Here is a 19,302-nt window from a genome sequence, read left to right as displayed (position 1 = left end):
CAATTACCCTTCCGGATCGTTTTCTCAATCAGAGAAAAAGGAGGACGACGACAAAGGCGTAAAAGAACAGAGAAAGGGACGGCGACAGAGACATGGGGGAGCGTATAAAACCCACCGCCGGACGGACGGACGGACGACACGACACATCACTGTCGTGGACCGAGGAGCGGTCCTCAACCGTGACACGCTTATCCCATTTCCAGAGCATATGCTCGAAGCATATGCCCTTCCCAGACGACATCAAATCTCTCACCCCTCGCACGTCTCCAATTATTATCATACCGACGCTATCATTGCGCAACGGTGGGTCAAATCGCTGCATTAGGAAAACTAACGATTCGATTTCACAGACAACTGTGAAATCCGTAGCCATTTTTTCTTTCCTCATCGACGAGAATCTCCCGAGTGTTTTGCGATACCATCGAGAAAAATTAGCTATGAATTTACCATCAAGAAACGCCGGCGCCGTTTAACACTGAATTTTTTTACCTTGTTCGATCTCTATGCTTCGGAAACTTGAATCATCCCCTCATGCTTGTACTTTCGAGGGCGTTCACCCCATTAGGAAGCAACGCCGGGACAGAATCAATTGCAGACTCCGCCAAGCAAATGTAATCATCCAACCGGAAGAAGCCCGCGACCCATCGAATCAACGGGCCGCAGCTCGTAAAAGTGAGGGGTTGGTATTGAAAAATTTCATGTACGCTTTCGTTGACACGTCTCTCAGCAATAGAGGTTTCACAGAGAGACGCAACGCCTATCAAAAGCGACTCCAACAGCATCCGAGCATCAAAAAAAAAAGGAGACGGAAGAAGAGCAGATCACAAGGGAAGATGGGAAGGAAGGGGGAGATCGGTGCTGAGAACGAAGATCTGTACTTCATTTTCCTTTGATTCAAGGACATGTAACTTGAGTGACCATCGATCAAAAAAGTAGAGAACCCGAACACGAAACCATAACACCAGAGAACAGAGACCACGACACCAGGGCCCAGCTAGGCCTTCACATCACATCACATCACATCACATCACGCGAACTTCGAAAGAAACCCAAAAGCAGCACCGACGACGAGGACTCAGTTCCTCCAGTTACCCTCGGAGGCGCCGCCGCCCCTGGAGTACCTAGATCCGCCGCCGCCGTAGCCGCCGTCGCCGTAGCCGCGATCCCGGCCACCTCCGTACCCGCCGCCGCCGCCGTACCCGCCGCTCCCGCGGTTGTACCCGCCGCCCCCTTCCCGTCGGCCTCCCCCGTACCCGCCGCCTCCGCCGCGGCTGAATCCGCCGCCGCCCCCTCCGCCGCCGGAGCGGGACTGGGCCTCGTTGACGGTGATGTTCCTCCCGTCGAGGTTCTGGCCGTTCATGCCGTCGATCGCGTCCCTCATCGCCTTCTCGTTGCCGAACGTGACGAAGCCGAAGCCGCGGGACCTCCCCGTCTCCCGATCGTTGATGACCTGCACACACAAGCACCAAAAACGGCGAAACGACATCAGATCCGCACCAAAACGCGCCGTCGCCGGAGGAAGAGAGGGAAAAACAGCTCGTGTATCGATCGATCTTCCGTCTCTGGTGAAGAAGATGAAGATGGACGTACCGATTCGAGTCACAGTAACATAAATTTTTTTTTTTCGCGCGCAACAGTAACACAGAGAGAGCATAGGATCGAAGTAACACAAACAGATCAGATCAGATCGGAACGAGATCGGGGGTCGACTCGGATCGCGGTCAGATCTGGATCTCCTGCGGGGGCGACAAACGGACCTTCGATTCGAGGATCTCGCCGAACTGGCTGAAGGCCCGCTCGAGGGACTGGTCGTCGGTGGCCCAGGCGAGGCCGCCGACGAAGCACCGGAACTCAACCTCTGCGGAAGCCATTGATGAAAGCTTCGAGAACTCAACAGAGAAAGAGAAAGGAGGAGGCGATTTCTAGGGTTAACGCGCCTCCGAGAGAGAAGCGAGGGGCGGGTATTTATAGGAGGCGGGGGAGGGGGGGGGGGTGCGCATTGCGCACGGCGTGGTTAATGTTCTTAACCATGGTTAGTGGGGTGTGTTTGGATGTGGTGGATGCATGGATGAGCTGGAGCTTGGATCCTGCTTGCCATAAGAGGCATTAGAGGAGGGGGGGATATTTGGCCTTGGGACTTGAGAGGCTGTCAAGCCTAATCCTAATCCTAATCCAAAGATTCATTCAGACAGCTCATTCTGAGTTAAAGTTTCCTCCAATGGTCTAATATCTCTTAATTTAAATAAATTGATTTATCCCGTCGCTTAAATACCTCGATGCCACTCGGATGTAAAATTCTACCGCGGCCTTTCTCGTTGGGTGAAGCGAGTCGATTGATCGAAGGATTCGTGGTCGACGGCAGGAAAATGAACTAGCTACGAAAGTATTGGCGTGAGGTTAGGGTTGCGACGGCGACCGTTTTGAAATGAGAAACGGCCGGAACGAGCGGCTCTGATGCCAAAAGTCAAATTACAACAATAAGCCCTCAAAAAAAAAATTAATTTGTTGTCGGGACTCCACGACTAAAATTTATCGACATCATCGTTGAATACTTCTTTGGGAAAATTACAAATAAGGGTCTGAAGTGAAGTAGATATTGTGTCAAATAAGGGCCTAAAATGACTATAACAGTTTCAAATAATGGCATGATCTTGGCCAAATTTTCCGGCCGGTCAAGAACATTTTCATCCAAAAAATAATTTTAACATAAATTTTAGTTAAATTAGATTTTTTTTTGTTGAAAAGATAAATTAGATTAAAAATTAAAAAATAAAATTTTTGTTTTAAAAAAAACAAGCAGGAGGGAAAAAAACAGAAAAGGAAAAAAAGAAGAAATAATAATAAAAAATTTTAAAAGACGAAAATGCCATTGACCTTGGTAAGATCAGACCCTTTTTTGAGATTAATATAGCCACTTCAAACCTTTATTTGAAATAAGATTCACTTCAAATCCTTATTTGAAATAATGTCCACTTCATGCCCTTATTTGAAAAATTGAAGGCACTTCATGTCCTTATTTAAGAAATTGAAGGCACTTCAAGCCCTTATTTTGAATTTTTCCTACTTTTTTTCAACTAATAGGCAAATTTAAAGAGTAATCAGATTGAATTTGTTCATTTTAACATCTTGACATTTCATCGAATTATAACTTGGTGATTACCTATAGTGGTCTCGATCGATAAAACTGAGTCAACTACTGAGAAGATTGCCGTTGATGGCATGTAAGTAAGGCAAATTTCTATTACTTGTAAGATTAGCACCTGCATACACGTGGCCGAAAAAAGATATAGACAATGTTTCAAGCACAAAGAAATGAAAAAAAAACCGTGAAAATCCGAATAGCTTTCGCGAGATGAATATGCTATACACAAAAATTATATAACAAGGGAGACTCAAAGCTAATGGAGGCTAATTTTTCAATAATTATCTTGATTATCTATATGATGATACCGTCGATTTTGTCCTAGCGTATCATTACAATTAAGAATGCATTGGTGCATTCACATTTTTTTTCTACATTTGAGATTGAAATATTGCATTACATATCGCGCGAGACTTTTGAATTGGTGCGAACCTCTATATCTTTCGATCACAGATGCATTCTCGTTTTTTAATACTTTTAACGAGAGATAAGAAATTTGACTCAAAAAAAAAAACGAGAGAGAAGAGCGATATTTTCAAATTACATCATTCCCGAGGGATCGATTTCCGTGGCGATCGCGAATCAATCAGTCTCGGGAATCTCTCGGCTACAAAATTCAAATCCGTTCCCTGTCCTCCTCCATCAAATTCAAAAGACGAGGAGTTAGTCCATCACCAAAACTCTCCCCTTACAAAAGGAAAAACGGACGCACGAAAGGAGCTCTTGGTCAACTAGTTGACCGGAGTGTCCTCGTGGCGAGGCTATGCTAGGCCTGTTCGTCCCTTAACCCGGATAAGCAAGCCACCGAGCGGGCGCAAGTCAACCGACTGGGTTTTTTTTTAATCTGTCATACTCTAATTCTCAATTTATTCTCAGACTTTTGCCTTGTCTCTTATAGGATGTGAAAGTCGAAACTCATATCTAAAACTACACGTCCTCACCTCTAAACTTCCGAGAATGTGAGGATTCGAACTCCCCATCTCTTTCTTTTCAAGTAAAAGGGGTGTCTACTGGGGCAAACTCCAGTGGTTCATGAAACGACCGAGTTGACCCGGCGTCCACAAGCGGCATGACCCCCGTGCTCTGCTAACCGCGGTTAAAATCTAACCATGAGGGGGAGGCGGGGCGAGGGAGGGGATTAGGTAGGCCCCGGCGGGGGTAGGGGGGTCACGTGACAGCTGAGGTGGTGGTGGTGGATAGACACGAGGGGGGGGGGGGGAGGGGGCAGCGGGGGCCAAAGATATTTTTCAATTTCCTAATTATTATTATTCATCGTTACTTTTCCTTTTCCCCTCGCGACGTTTTTTATTGGCCCCCACGCCGGGGGGGCGGAAAATATCCGAGCGGCGAAATCACGGATACGCCCCTAGCGCCGCCGTCCCCGCGCCGCCGCCGGCGGCTCTCCCCGCGACACGCCGAGGTTGATTTTGGCAATTGCGGATTTTGTCCGGAAACGGAGAAAAAGTGGAATAAAGGGGGAAAAGTGCGCGGCGTGGTGTGCTTTATTTTGGCGAGGTTGTTTCCAAGGGCGGGTGTTGTGGTGGTGGGACGGATCCCAACGCTACCGTGGCCGTCCGATTGAAAGAAATTTAAAAAAGGGGAGTTGATTTCGACCGTCGATCGTAGAGCTCTTTCAAGACTACGTGCGTCAACGACATTTTTTGTTCGTGGGAGTTATACGGGAAGATGCGAGGATTTACGATCCGAGTATCTGTTCAGTGTTCACCAATGGACCATGGAATCGCCTTGAGGATTCGTTTATTTCCCGAAAAATGTTTTTCTCATTTTTTTTCTTTCTGGCTTTTGATTCGGTTAGGATAACGAGTCAACGGAAAACCTATATTTAAATTCAAAAGAATAATTTTTCACTTTAAAAAATCGACAATTATTTTTCAAAATATTACTAGATATCGGTGTCACTTAGGCGTGGAAACCCCAACGTTGGTTCTTGGGTCCCGACATCCAAAACCAAGTCTCCGATGCCCAAGCCCGAATTCATCGAGGTTAAGCTCGGGACCCCGGTGCCCATGCTCGGATCCCGACACCCATGGCCGGGTCCATCGTGGTCGAACCCGGGGCCCTAATGCCCGGCCCCGAGTCCATTGAGGCCGGACCCAACCTGAAGCCTCAGTGCTCGTGCTCAATGCCCCGACACCCAGGGCGAGCGCGAGATGTACCTGAGCTAGGATCCCCAACACTCAAGCCCGGGTCCACAAAGATCGTGCCCGGGTCCACAAAGATCGTGCCGAGGTCCATCAAGGCTGCACCTAGGGCCCGGGTGCCTATGCCCCGTTCCCTAGCACCTGGGTCGAGGTCCATTAAGGCCGGACTGGGGACTCTAGTGCAGATGCCCGGTTATCCAGCTGCCCATGCTTGAGTTACTAAAGTCTAATTAGTGTATGTCTATTTATGAAAATTAAATCAAATTTTGCCATACTAAACAACAGATCAACTTTCAGCTAAACACCGGAAAATGTTGTCATTTTCCGTAAATGTCACATTATTTGTGAAACAGGCTCCGTTTATTTTGTAAAAAATGGAAAAAATTGATTTGAAAAATATTTTTCTTGAAAATGATAATTTGTATTACTTGAAATAACTAGTCGATAGAAAAATTTCTACATCGATAATAATTTATATCTTAATATTTTCATGGATAATGAAATATTTTTCGTTCGTTCATTCATTTTTATAAGAATTGCGAGCGATTATTTTTAAGAAAATATTTTTATATCATTCATTTTTCGTAAAACAAACGAAGCCGGCATAAATAGCTTTTTCCCACGTCTCAAGAACTGAAGTTTGAACAATCGACCTTCCCATTCCCAAAGTCGAGATTTCGCCGACACCTTGTTTGGTTATGTAAGCGACGAGGGAAGGGAATGGAAGTGAGTACAGAAGAAGGGAAATTTCCCTGACTTGCTTGGGTGTGCTAAGAAGAGAAATGACATGAAAAGTGAAATTGGTTTGATTGATAGTGTATAGTATCAGTTGTCTTATTTGTGTACAGAAACAAAATGAGGGACAAAATTGCAAAACAGGAAAAAAAAAATAAAAAAAAACAAGAACACCAAAAGTTAATTTCCCTACATTTCCTCCCATTGTTGAATGGAAAATGAATTGTGAGAAAAAAAAATATCCAAAGAAAATCAATTCTTGTTTACTTCTCTCCAACCCTTTCAATCCAAGCACACCATGAAAGAAAGCAAATATTCGAAACCCACCCTCACTTTTTGCATTCATATCCTCACTTTCCAAAATTTACAATTTAGGTCCTCAAACAAAACCTAAAAGCTTACAAAAGACTTGTATATCTTCTCCTTCAAATAAAATACCACGAAAATAAAAAAGGAACATGTCCTCCACTAACTCACAAACTAGGGGTGTGCATTGGTCCGGTCCGACTCAGGAAGCGGACTAAACCAGCCAATTCTGGGTGTTTCCCGGTTTTAAAAATTCGAAACCAGAAATAATCGATCCGGTTCCCGGTTTTTCGTGCAAAACCGAACTAAAAATTTGATGCAGACGAGAGAGACTAGAGAGAAAGTAGAGAGAGAGAGGAGCGGGTGTTTGAATATTAAAAGGATAGGGAAAACCCGCACAAATATTCTTCTAGTAAAGTGTGTCAGTTCCCTCTTTGCACACTTGCCTAAGGAATGTTTCTTTAGTCCCCATGAAGACTCCAAAAAGTAGTGAAATATCTTGTATTCAATTTTTTTTATTAAATTAATAAACCATTTAAATAAGAAAGTAACAATTATATTTTACCTGGTCCATAATCGCCCGGTCCGGTTCTCGGTTCCAAAATTTTGGAACGGAAAGCCACAAGGTCGGTTCTTGGTTCTAGACCAGGGATCGACCCATCCGGAACCCGATCACCCATATCACGAATCGCAGGTCTCCTCTAGCCAAATTCAATACCAATCGATATCTCCGATCATCAGCTATTACCAACAGATGAGCCGCCCACTGTCATCATGCTGACCATCATTGCTCTCCCTTCTCTCTTGAGCGCGCACTTGCTCGTGCAGGCGAGCGAGGCTTGGCCATGGGGCTCGGTATCACCAAAAACATTTGAAATGCGGTGTTAAAAGGGTCACGGATGTAAAATGGTTGTACTTTTTCGAGATATTAGATTGCGTTAAAAATGTCTTGAATATAATAGATTGCGCTGTTTTTTTTTTCTTTTTTATATTTTTGGTGGAAAGTTGATTATAGTGGCATTGGAAATGCCAATGTTGAAGCTTTTTATGAATTCCTGTGGATCCAATCCTCGAATATCGTTGACCGTTTGATCACAAAAGAATAGATCTCGACAGTTCATTGTAAACCTTCGAAATGTACGCGTGCGACGGCATTTTTAATAGAAAATTCGATAAAAACGCACCAAGATGCGACATGTTTAGGACGGTGGGTCATTTCAATGATACAATTAAGCCTACAGAAACAATTTGCAAATCGAGAGATTACAAATGAGCAAGAAGAAGAGTGAAAAAAACAGAGAGAAGGCCAAGGTCCCACCGAGATTTGAACTCGGGTTACTGGATTCAGAGTCCAATGTCCTGACCACTAGACCATGGGACCTCTTTTTTTATTTGTCTAAGTCACATATAATATTTCATATATATATATATATATATATATATATATATATTAAGTAACAATTCTACTCGTCCCTCCACCCCTTTTGTTAGCCCGAGGATGCCCGCACTCAAATCGAATGAACACCCGCGTGTGCATGAATGGATGTTGGATTCATTCATTCGATGGAAAAGGAAGCTTGCCATGTCGGGTTTGGAATTGAATCGAAAAATAAGCCGGTTGATTCTAGGGTTAATACCATTAAAAGACTTCAAATTGTGCATACTATGATATAAATACCCCGAACTTTCTTTAATATCACTAAAAAACCCTGATTTTGCCTATTATGACACACATACCCTAAAGTGTCGTAAAAAAACCCTAACTTATATTAATGTGACAAATATATCATGAATGGAATTGAAATATAGGATATATATATATCCTCTATTTCGTGACACAAAAAGAGTTAAGGGCATTTTTGTTACAATGGGCAAATTTAAGATTTTTTATGATATAAAAAAAAGTTTCGGGTATTTGCGTCACGGTGGGCATAATTTAGGGTTTTTTGTGCTATTCACCCTTGATTTTAACAATTTTTGTTTCCAGCCTGTGCAGCACGATTCTCCCAATTCTCTCTTTGACTTTCCATTAGATTGGGACTTCGCGAGCCATTTGATTTAGATGCTTGAATAACCATTGCTCTGTTCGATTTGTACTTGAAACTGTAGTAATAAGGATATGGATAAATGTCCTCGCTCTTTAAGATGTTAATTACTTAATGATCATGGTATTTGTTAAATTATGAATTATACGGAATTGTAAAATTTGCAATTCATTATGCTACTATACAGCAATGTAATATATTATTATGTAGTACTCGATAATGATAATTATCGTCGTCGTCATTAGTGATTAATTTTATATCTTCTGCAAATTTTTAATTGTAATTAGACTACGAAACCGCTTGAATGAGAGGCGGAAAAGAGAACGACATTATGGAAATAGCAACCATACTAGAAGTGTCGAGGCATGCGCCGATTTGAGCGATTATTTTAATTGACCGGATGTAGCGGATCGTTATTAACACTAGTTTTGAAACCCATGTGTTGCACGGGCTCTTATGAAGAACTGTACTACACGAGTTTCATATTTATTGATATATCTATTCTTAAAATTCCAGTACATGATGATATCATACTTTTGATGTAAGTGGAGACTTATATGTCAGTATTTAGCCGGTTACTTTATTAACTATCGTTGCCTTTTGTTGTCTCATCAATGTCTGGATACTTATGGTCAGAAAACATAACATAGAATTTCTGTGAATAGTTAAAAAAAAACCCCTTGAATGATAAATCATCAAAAGGTTTAGGACTAAATTGACAAATCGTTAAAATGTTTATTATTAAATTAGCACAATTGAAAAGTTTATGACTAAATCGGAAGACTAAATTGGCACGATTAAAAAGTTTAAGATTGAATTGACATTCATACAATAAATTTAAAATTTTTTCGATAGATTTTCCCGGATAAATGGCTCCCCCAGTTGTGGTCAAAGGGAACCATAATAATGCGTTAAAAATTGGTAGATTGACTAGGTGTCCACCTACTCGCACTTTTTTACACCCACTTCCAAGCTTTTATTTTATTTTTAAAAAAAAACCTTGCCATGTTTTTCTCTATTATTTTATGCAATTGTTTTAAAAAAATAAAGTTTTCATGCACTTGGCAATATTTGACAAGACAAAATGCGATATGAACAAAGTGTATTGCACCGCACATACAACATGATCTCCACGCAAAATTAACGCATTTGGATTATTCCCGTTGTTCGTACTTATATATATTTGACTTTTTTTTCCGGATGTGCGTGCACTGATAATTTCTTGACATGCAATTAACAAAGTGTGCTCCATAGTAATTGTATTGGTTTCCACACCGTACCGGCTAATCCAATGTTCATTTGGTGTCCTTCAAATCATCAATGTGTTTTCAAACAGATCATGCGAAAATGCAGTGATTTTTCAGTGTGAAAGAGAGTTATCGACTAGCTACTTCTGGCATGTCAATTATCATTTTAAACAAGCGAGTTCTCTAATTTTTTTAGGGATAAGTATATTGAAAGTCCTAAAATTTATCTTAAAAGTGCAATCGAGTCTTAAAACTCTAAAAAAATACAATAAAGTGTCGGACTAATTTGATAAATTTTAGGACTTGATTGTACTTTTTGAAAGTTTGAGAACTCAATTGCACTTTTACGACAAGATTTAGGACCAGATTGCAATTTTTAAAAGTCGTAAAACTCGATTGCACTTTCGTGACAAGTTTTAAGAGTAGATTGCACTTTTTAAAAGTTTTAGGATTCGATTGCACTTTCGCGTGGTTGCACTTTCGTAAACAGTTTTAAAATTTGATTGCACTTTTTGAAAATTTTAGAACTCAATTGCACTTTCGTATTAAGCTTTAAAACTTACAGTACACTTTTTCATCATCTCACGTAGTAGAAAATTTTCACTCAAAAGATTAAAGAAATGAATAAACGCTCGATGTATATCCGCTCATCTCGTTAATAGAGACAATAAGTGCGTATGTTTAATGACAGACTATTGTAAAGCACCAAAATTTACTTGTACAGATCGACAATAACGTCGCAGTGATCGCAAGGATATACTTTCACCCTGCCGAAAACATACATATCCTCAGATGTTTCTGTCTTAAAGAAACGATTACCCGATTTCTAGAGGAACCGAACTAAATTAAACCAACCGGTGTCTTCTTCATGTCAACCATATAAGCACAAGAGAATCATGTGCTGACAAGTGAATGCATAAGAAGAACCGAAAAAAGGCGACTTATCAGCAGCAAGAAATCACAGTGCAAACTAGCGAGCATGCATGCGAAAATATGCATACAATTTTACCCGGGTAGACAAAGAACCGTTGAGATCCTTCCATAGACAACAAGAGATCAAAGAGATCTGTCCTTTTCTTTTGGTGCCTGAGTTTTGAAAGAGTCGAGCAACAATGGATTAACTATTTTATCCCGAGCATTACAGCTTGTACCTTGGGCTCTTTCCTGTGCCTCAAAAGCAGATAAGAGAGATCGGAAAAAGACACAATAACTTCAGACTTTTAACCCCCCGCTGCTCATTGTTTAGAAAAGAGGTGAAATATGGAGTTGTGCTGGAAAATTACACCATCAAATTCCAAAAGTGGGTTGTTTAAGTAGCTGTCTTCAGATCAGATGCAGCAGCAGCCTCTCCATACACGGGGTGAAGTATGTGGCCGTCCTTTGGAACAATGTTCACCCACTTGCGCCCGCTGAGCTTGTGCTTCTCAAACTGAACCAACCCTTCTTTCATTGCAAAGAGGGTGTGATCTTTCCCCATTCCAACGTAGTTTCCAGGGTGAAACCGAGTGCCCCGCTGTCGAACAATTATATTTCCTGGTATGACTCTCTGCAGATTTATTAAAAAGACGATGTCATCAAAGAAAGAATAAGAAAGACCGATAGGCTAGATTGACTTCTTCACCACTGGCTTTTCAGATACATTTTGCTTCTTCCATTTCTTATGGTGGTCCTGCAATTGCTGAATCATGAGTAACTTACCTCTCCACCAAACTTCTTCACTCCAAGATTCTTTGGTTTTGAGTCTCTTCCATTCTTTGTTGATCCAGCCGACTTCTTAGTGGCCCAACGCCTGAACAGCAAATTCAATCCTCCACCAGATGCATCTTAAGCCAACAGAAGAAATTATGGCAATTAGCAGATCGTAAGACCTGCGCGCGCGCGCATGAGAGAGAGAGAGAGAGAGAGAGAGAGAGAGAGAGAGAGAGAGAGAGAGAGAGAGAGAGAGATCTACCACTGGCACTGTTATAAACAGGGATGCTGGTGGTAAGCTCTTTAATATTAACTCTCCTACAAAATGATGCTGCGAAATTCATACTCTTGATCCCCACAGTTCCAATTAAACCCAGAAATTCCTGCAACAGAATAAACATGTCAACTGACAAATGTTGATTCAACAAACAAATATGCCCCACCCAAAGTGAAAAAAAGATGCCTATGATTTTAATCTTTTATGATAACCAATCTTACTGAACAATTGACACATCATCTTCTATGCTCTGGCCCAAAATTGTAGCATTTACTAAGGACAGCAGATTAGTTTCTCTTCACTATGCATAAGAACTATATAATGAGACAACAACGAGGAAAAAAGGAACACAAAGTATACTCAACTGGCAATAAATAACAGATAACCAATCACCATTACAAGAGCTATTCACTTCTTTACCGAGAGAGAGAGAGAGAGAGAGTGAGAGAGATTGGGTCCCGGTTCCTTCGTTTAGTGTCAGGGTACAAAAAGGACATTAGCTAATAAATCTCGTCCACTCCTTTACAGAGTGAATACCTCATACCAGGAGGACCAGCCATTAATCTCTTCCATGTAATAATTTTATTGATTACCTCCACTCCCCAACAACAACAAGAAGACACACAGACACATACAAGGAGAGAGAGAGAGAGAGAGAGAGAGAGAGAGAGAGAGAATTGATCCCTTTCAAGTGATCTCAACTTTGAATCAAAGCGTCCACAATTTTGTCTAAAAAGTCTCAAAATATATCCAATCAGCAATTGACAAGACAATTATATTTCTGGAATCTACATAAAAATTTGCAGGTCGTCTTCTAACTTCACTTATGAACATTTACTCATCCAGCCTCCCTATGAAAAATCACAATACTTAATCGAAATATAAGCATGTCTAATTACTCACTATTGGACAAGCAACAAATTTGGGAAACAGATTTCTCCTCAATTTGCTATCCTCACAACAAAATCTGTTTTGCCCTCTCTCCAAAATACATGATCAGATTTGTCCAGACAGAATCATATGCATCTTTCATGTACTTCATAGAAGCACATCCTGACCTCTAATGATTCCAAATACAATGATTGTCAGAGTAAAGCTTTTTCCTTCCAACAAAAGTGACAAAAAATAACATTCGTGTACCTTCATTGTTTTAGTTTATGTAAATTATCACCTGTGCTATGCGCTTTGCAACTGGTGAGAAATACTACTGAATCAGTGGCTCTTAGTATAAAAGAATAACTAACTAATCTCGGAAAGTATTTTGTCTTTAGTTTAAGTAATATATATACAACTAGTGTTCTAGTGTAGAAATCAAGTAAACAAAATCAGCAACCCATGGAACACATATCCGCAACTATTAATAGAAGAAGATTAGTATTTAAGCATGACAAGTATATTCCATGTTGTCATTTAAAGACGTATAACTACAATTTTGTAATCGGGTGCAGGAATATAGTAAGCAGAGTTCATCAATATGGAACACATATCCGTACGATCGAGATTCATGATAAGTTCTGCATTATGCTTTCAAATGTGCAAGAGTTTTCTCGATCGATGATACATTAATAAGTTAGTATGAAGGCAGAAAGTGATACAAACATGAATACATTGCCAAAAAACAGCAAAAAATTAAAAAGAAAAAAAAAACAGATTTCCAAATCGACCAATGCGAATAAAATGGAATCTTCACCAGGTCAATGTTTTTCAAAGGGACTTTAATGGACGGAAACACACGTATCCGTTGAATATTCAGATTAACAACTAAGACATTTATGGTCAGCAGCTACACTTGCATTTCACTGGCCAAAGGAACTGAGACCGTACAAGATACAGATACATGTTCCAACAGTATCCGCAATCAAGCGAAAGATCATCAATTCGAACCACAGGGAAGAAAGCCCAACACCATCAATCTCTAACAGGAGCAACAAAAGGAAAGAAATTGACTGCAGGTGCAAGAAACCAACGCAGAGAAAATGCTCACTCAACTTGCCACCTTGATCTCGTTCACGCAGTGAAGTTTCCAACACAAAGAAAACTAGTAGTTTGTAACGAAGGGAAGGAGAAGAATGGCTGAAGAAACGAAGAATGAATCTAGAGTCAGGAAATCGAGGGTTGCTTCTCCATTTGTTTTGGGCCCGAATGGGATTCAACATTCGAAAAGCGAAGTATCTTTGTCAAAATTAAAAATTTGAAAAATTTATGTTAGAGCACCAATGGCAGCAGAACGAGTTCGGTTGACTCTATCCCAAGCCTGAACGTGACAGCTCCCAAACACTCTCCGAAACCCGGCTCAAACTCAAGCAAATTCCACCATACGTCCCAACTCAGATTCCCAACAGCACAGAATCCCAAACCCCATCAGGTTATACAACGTTTCCGCCGCTAAGTATCACAATACAAGGCCAATGGAAATGGAGAAAATTTGAACGGAAGCAACTCCCTCAGTGCAGAACGCATATTGAGCAGTAGTTGACAATACCCAAGTTTCCTCGGAGACAGATAAAACACCGAGCCCATCGCCCCCAAATTACACACACGAGACTGCTCCCGAAAGAGGCACATCATACCGAATCTCCCTAAGCATACACCTACAGCATTTTCGCTATGGCAAAACAAGAGAACCTGGCGAGTTCGACGCACCTTGCGATGAATTCCGCCGTCAGGGCGTTCGCCGTCGCGCCGGGGCCGCAAGCTTGATCCGCGACGCCGGAGCCGGTGGGCACTTCAAGGTAGCCGCCGTCGCAACCGCCGTCGGTCGTTCCGGTGCCGACCGTCTAGGGAGGGAGAGGGTCTAGGGATCTTGGCTTCAGGTCTGACGATTTGGTAAATAAGAAGAAAAGTCCAAAAAAAAGAAGGTAAAAACTCAAAACCTGCTTACATCGATCATTTCTTTTTGAACATATAAAAGAAAATGATAATTACATAAAATATTATTGAACTTTGGTTTAATGTGTAATATTATCAATAAAATTTTAATTTATTCAATGTGTTTCTTAAAATTTATCCCAATGTGCAATATTATCCTCGAACTTTTAATTTATTCGATGTAGTCGCAAAACTTTTCAAAAATGTTCAATCTAGTCTCTAGACCACATGAAAATGTCCAATGTTGTACTTCATATAATTTAGGGATTAAATTGATTATGTACCAAAAGTTCAGGGACCACACTGAGGGTGCGTTTGGTAACTATTCTGTTCTCAGAAATAATTTATGTTCAGAAATGATTCTTTTTTATTCTATGCTTAGGAACAATTTCTAAGTATTTGAAGGGGTTTGGTAACTGTCCAAAATTTCTATTCTTAGAATACAAAAAGAACATAAATGCGTTTGGTAATTGCATAAAATTTCATTTTATTAATAATATTTTAATGATATTTTGAATTTGTTAATATTTCTTTCTCTTTTTTTTTTTCTTCTTCCCCTTCCTTGGCCATGGCCAGTTTGTCGACACTAGCGACTGACTATAGGCCATGGCCGGGCAAGGGTCTAGCCCTCACTGTTGCTCTCGCCAGATCTAGCGAGGGCGGCTAGAGACGTGGGCGAGGGCCGCCCTCGCTAGATCTAGGCCACAAGCCGCCCTCGCTAGATCCAGGCCACAAGCCGCCCTCGCCCAAGCTGCGAGCCGTCCTCGCCGGATTTGGGGAGGGCAGCACTCACCGGCCCTGGCCTGTGACCGGTCGCCGGCGGTCGGCCAAGAAGAAGAAGAAGAAGAAGAAAAAAAAATTTCTTTTTCAATTTTGATTCTTGTTCCTAGAATCAAGAAGCAACTTTTTTTTTACTTCTTGATTATGTTCCAAAACTGATTTTGGAAACAAATTTGTGCAAATTTATGCCCGGGAACAAAAAATTTACCAAACGAATTTCTGTTCCAAAATTGATTCAGGGAACCAAAGAATAGAATCAGTTACTATTTGGCCAGTTACCGAACACAGCCTGAATATATTAAAAGTTCAGGGATGATGTTGCATATTGGGTTAAAGAGCATAGTTCACATTGAATAATTTAAAAGTTCAAGGACGACATTGCATATTGGGCCAAAGTTTACGGACCATTTATGTCATTTTTAAAAAAACAAAAATAGAAGGACAATGTTGGGCTACCTTGCCTTGAGAGCTTCCCTGGTGACTGAGTCTGTGATTTTATTGGTTTTAAAATCAAAAGAGATATTTAAGAAGAAAGCAGAAAATTGGGATTTTTATTGGCCCATTGCCATTGTGAAAACTCGTTTGATACTCAGACATGAATTAGGTTATAAAACTAATTGCAGCACACATATCACTCGTCCAATGATGTATATGTACTAAGTTTTTTTTGACACTAACAATGTTCCTAACAATAATCGAAAATTGAAACCAAGTTAACCTATGTATAAATTATGAAAATAATTCGCTAAATCTTAGTAATTGTCAATTTGTTTTTCCATTTCGTTCTGAATAGATATACCTAAGCCAAAAACGCCCTTTATTTCACTCCTTAAATATTTCAATACCATTCTTGCAAATTCATCTCATAGAATAACCACCCATTTCATCTATATATCTATTTATATATCTATGTCAAAAGTGTCATTTGTCTGGCTCTTTCAGTATTCCAATACTATTCTTGATCATTGCTAAACTTAGTCCATCCAATAACCTACCTATTTCATATATGTCTAACTACATGCCACCACTATAATCACTCCATTAGATAATCATCCAATGCCTCTCAAAATGTTTCTATTTTTTTCATTGGGGTTTAGTTGCTTACCTAGGTGCTCAATTATATGTTGCCATGCTAATGAACTGAATCAAACTCGTTACCGAGCATTCTCGTGATGTTTGCTTGTCTTATGGAGTGGCCTAGCTCTTTCTACCTTCCATTTAGGGAGATTTAACGAGGAAGAATCCGCAACAATTGTGAGTTACACCTCGCAGTCCTAAGAGTACATGGTACAAGGTTGACCAATCTAAAAGTAGGGGTGTCAAAACCGAACCCTATATCCGAACCGAAACACAAACCGGCACGAAATTTTAGGGTATTTTCGGTTCGGGTCTCACTATATTCGGATATACAGTTATAAAATGGGTATTATGACGTGTTTCGTTTCGGTTCAGGTCATAACAAGTCCAGCATTGGAAGAGTTCTAAAGTGAGCCCAAATGCATGTGAGTTCTGGATTTTGGCGACATTCTCAAATGGGACCAACATCATTCACGAGTTGGGATGCATTGGGCTATCAAGTGCCCAGTGTGTGTGTGAACACAGTAGAGGTAAATTGACAATTGCGTGTGCTGTCGGTGTTTTCGTACCTACCGGCAACGAGATGAATCACATCTTGAGGATGGGAACTCTCTTTCGCACTGTCGGTTGACGTTCTTTCATCCCGTTTCATTCACGACACTCGAAGTTTAATCAAGCAGAACAAAAGCAAATAGCAAGGACAAACCACAACCTAAGTGCCGAACCTATGGTGCATTGCGAGTATTTGGGATCTTGATACATGTATGCTGCGGTATCTATACGGTTTAAAAAATGCAAAAGGAGGTGGTCTGAAGTTTGGACCGATATGAACCGTAATCAAGACAATCGATGTGGGATACTTTGATACACATAAAATCTCGTTTATTGTCACAATCACTTTCTTAACATACAAATCTAAGTAAACATCGTACATATAGAATTAATCATGTCCTTTCCCCCGACCACTGTTTTTGTTGTTTCTTCTTGTTGCTTCTAACGATGACCTAGTTGGACACCAGAAGGTATTACAATTCTAACATGAAATGGGTACCGGCAACCGTGCGTGGCAAAAGTGCTCTTCTTCCTCGCAGTTGACGATGGAACAAATTGACGAATACAGCTATTAGAATCTTTTGCTTTACTAGACGACTAGACGAAGGAGATTTTGAATGAGACCATGTAAGTGAGCTGCAGAGAGCAGTATCAGCAATGGCAGATAGAGGAGAAAGAAGGAGAGGCCTCAAAACAACAACGATGTAAGAAAAGCTATAGAGAGGGAAAACGAAAGGATCACGAGGAAGTGGAAGTTGCGGGCACCGCAAGCAGTATTAAAGGCCGGTAGATGAGCAACAAATGGAAGGAACAAGGAGCAATTGATATGAATCTGTGCGGAAGATGATCGTTCTACGAAGATCTATGAGTTACGAATTGCTGACCTCAACCCCCAATCGAACCTGTGATTGGTAATATCGGTATGAACGCGACCTGTTGACGAACCTGTGTCAACCAATCTACGCTATAACGCCACGAACAAGAGAATTCGCGATCTTGCTCGATAAGTTTAATTCGATCGCCACAATGGAGCCTTGATAAGATCTAGTCCTCAAAAGAACTCAAGAAGAAAACTTCTCTATATATAAAATTATGTCTCTCCTCTTAGAAATCTATAAGCAACCTTATATAGGGTGCTAACCCTAATCTTAATCCTACTAGGATTAAAATTACAAAAATAACCTTAATTGCTAAAATTCGTCCAAAAATGGAAAAAGGCCTAAAAGTTCATCTAAACGACTCTAAATCGCTAAAAAACGTTATCAATCACTACAAAAGTAGTGAGTATTGATCAGCGGCCTGTTTCCAAGCGTCCATCCAAATTTGAGCCAATTCGGTGTTCGTCAATTCTAAGCTCCTTCGGAATTCGCTGGACCAAGAGTAATCATGTTGCGCCAAGGAGCTTCAGAATCTTCAAGTCTCAAATCCAAATTGTCTCCATTCCAAATATCTTGAACCATGATACCGACAGTTTATTTGAATTCCTTCGCTCTCGCTCGAGTGATCGGGCCTAGCGGATAGAACAACGGGTCCCTAGCACCTCCTCCTCGATAGGGTTCGATGTCCACATCATTCCCTCCCCCGTGCAAAGGATTTGCCCTTAAATCAGCATCTGCATCAAAAAGAGTCAAATCAGAAACATTGAAAGTAGCACTAATACCATACTCACCTGGAAGGTCAAGCTTGTAAGCATTATCGTTGACTCTTTCCAACACCATAAATGGTCCATCCCCTCGCGGTAGCAATTTAGAGCGTCGCTGTTTGGGGAAACGCTCTGTGCGCATATGAACCCAAACCCAATCACCGGGTTCAAATACTACTTTCTTGCGCCCTTTGTTGGCTTGCTTTGCATACTGCTCTGTCTTAAGCTCAATATTCAGCCGTGTCTTCTCATGCAAAGTCTTCACAAATTCAGCTTTCTTAGCACCATCTAAATCCACACGCTCAGCAACAGGCAAAGGGGTTAAATCTAACGGAGTTAAGGGATTAAAACCATAGACAACCTCAAACGGTGTGAATTTAGTAGCAGAATGCACGCTCCTATTATAAGCAAACTCAACATGCGGTAAACAATCTTCCCAAGACGTAATGTTCTTTTTAATGATAGCACGCAATAATGTTCCTAAAATCCTATTAACTACTTCAGTTTGACCATCAGTTTGTGGATGACAAGTAGTAGAGAATAAAAGTTGTGTACCTAACTTCTTCCACAATGTCTTCCAAAAGTAGCTTAGAAATTTAGTATCTCGATCAGAAACAATGGACCTAGGCATGCCATGCAAACGCACAACCTCACGAAAGAACAATTGAGCAACATTCGATGCATCATCAGATTTATGACAAGGTATAAAATGAGCCATCTTTGAAAATCGATCAACAACCACAAAAATAGAATCCTTGCCATGCTTAGACCTAGGCAATC

The 19,302-nt window shown here is 40.9% G+C and overlaps 2 protein-coding genes and 1 non-coding gene across 4 annotated transcripts; all 3 read right to left on the bottom strand.

The window, feature by feature from the left end:
- Positions 1-856: 856 nt before the first annotated feature.
- On the bottom strand, positions 857-1,932 carry LOC130134412 (small RNA binding protein 1-like). The gene is made up of 2 exons (XM_056303374.1): positions 1,758-1,932; positions 857-1,450 (listed from the first exon to the last, which is right to left on the bottom strand). Exons 1-2 carry the CDS (start codon positions 1,869-1,871, stop codon positions 1,076-1,078), a joined length of 489 nt encoding a protein of 162 aa, XP_056159349.1. The 5' UTR covers positions 1,872-1,932; the 3' UTR covers positions 857-1,075.
- Positions 1,933-7,654: 5,722 nt separating this feature from the next.
- Positions 7,655-7,726, bottom strand: TRNAQ-CUG (transfer RNA glutamine (anticodon CUG)). Its single transcript has one exon. It is a non-coding gene; the product is annotated as a tRNA-Gln (tRNA).
- Positions 7,727-10,617: 2,891 nt separating this feature from the next.
- On the bottom strand, positions 10,618-14,419 carry LOC115689606 (uncharacterized). Of its 2 annotated transcripts, none has more exons than XM_030615749.2 (4): positions 14,247-14,419; positions 11,589-11,709; positions 11,336-11,460; positions 10,618-11,183 (listed from the first exon to the last, which is right to left on the bottom strand). In XM_030615749.2, exons 2-4 carry the CDS (start codon positions 11,668-11,670, stop codon positions 10,947-10,949), a joined length of 444 nt encoding a protein of 147 aa, XP_030471609.1. In that variant the 5' UTR covers positions 11,671-11,709; positions 14,247-14,419; the 3' UTR covers positions 10,618-10,946. The 2 variants fall into 2 exon arrangements, with proteins under 2 accessions (XP_030471609.1, XP_056160278.1); XM_056304303.1 differs by lacking the exon at positions 14,247-14,419 and adding an exon at positions 13,588-13,607.
- Positions 14,420-19,302: the final 4,883 nt, after the last annotated feature.

Source organism: Syzygium oleosum, unplaced genomic scaffold, assembly GCF_021117445.2.
Source record: "Syzygium oleosum isolate NSW1041296 unplaced genomic scaffold, Sole_v2.1 Sole_v2.02, whole genome shotgun sequence".
NCBI classification, from domain to species: Eukaryota; Viridiplantae; Streptophyta; class Magnoliopsida; order Myrtales; family Myrtaceae; genus Syzygium; species Syzygium oleosum.
The sequence above is the reverse complement of the archived record's forward strand: the minus strand, read 5'-3'. Positions and strand labels throughout refer to the sequence as shown.

Excerpts from the sequence above, each read along its gene's own strand:
- LOC130134412 (XM_056303374.1), bottom strand. The coding sequence starts at position 1,871 with ATGGCTTCCGCAGAGGTTGAGTTCCGGTGCTTCGTCGGCGGCCTCGCC. Across the intron at positions 1,451-1,757 it reads GCGAGATCCTCGAATCGAAG|GTCATCAACGATCGGGAGAC; the intron begins GTCCGTTTGTCG and ends TTGTGTGTGCAG.
- LOC115689606 (XM_030615749.2), bottom strand. The coding sequence starts at position 11,670 with ATGAATTTCGCAGCATCATTTTGTAGGAGAGTTAATATTAAAGAGCTT. Across the intron at positions 11,461-11,588 it reads TGTTTATAACAGTGCCAGTG|ATGCATCTGGTGGAGGATTG; the intron begins GTAGATCTCTCT and ends TGTTGGCTTAAG. Across the intron at positions 11,184-11,335 it reads TGAAGAAGTTTGGTGGAGAG|AGAGTCATACCAGGAAATAT; the intron begins GTAAGTTACTCA and ends ATAAATCTGCAG.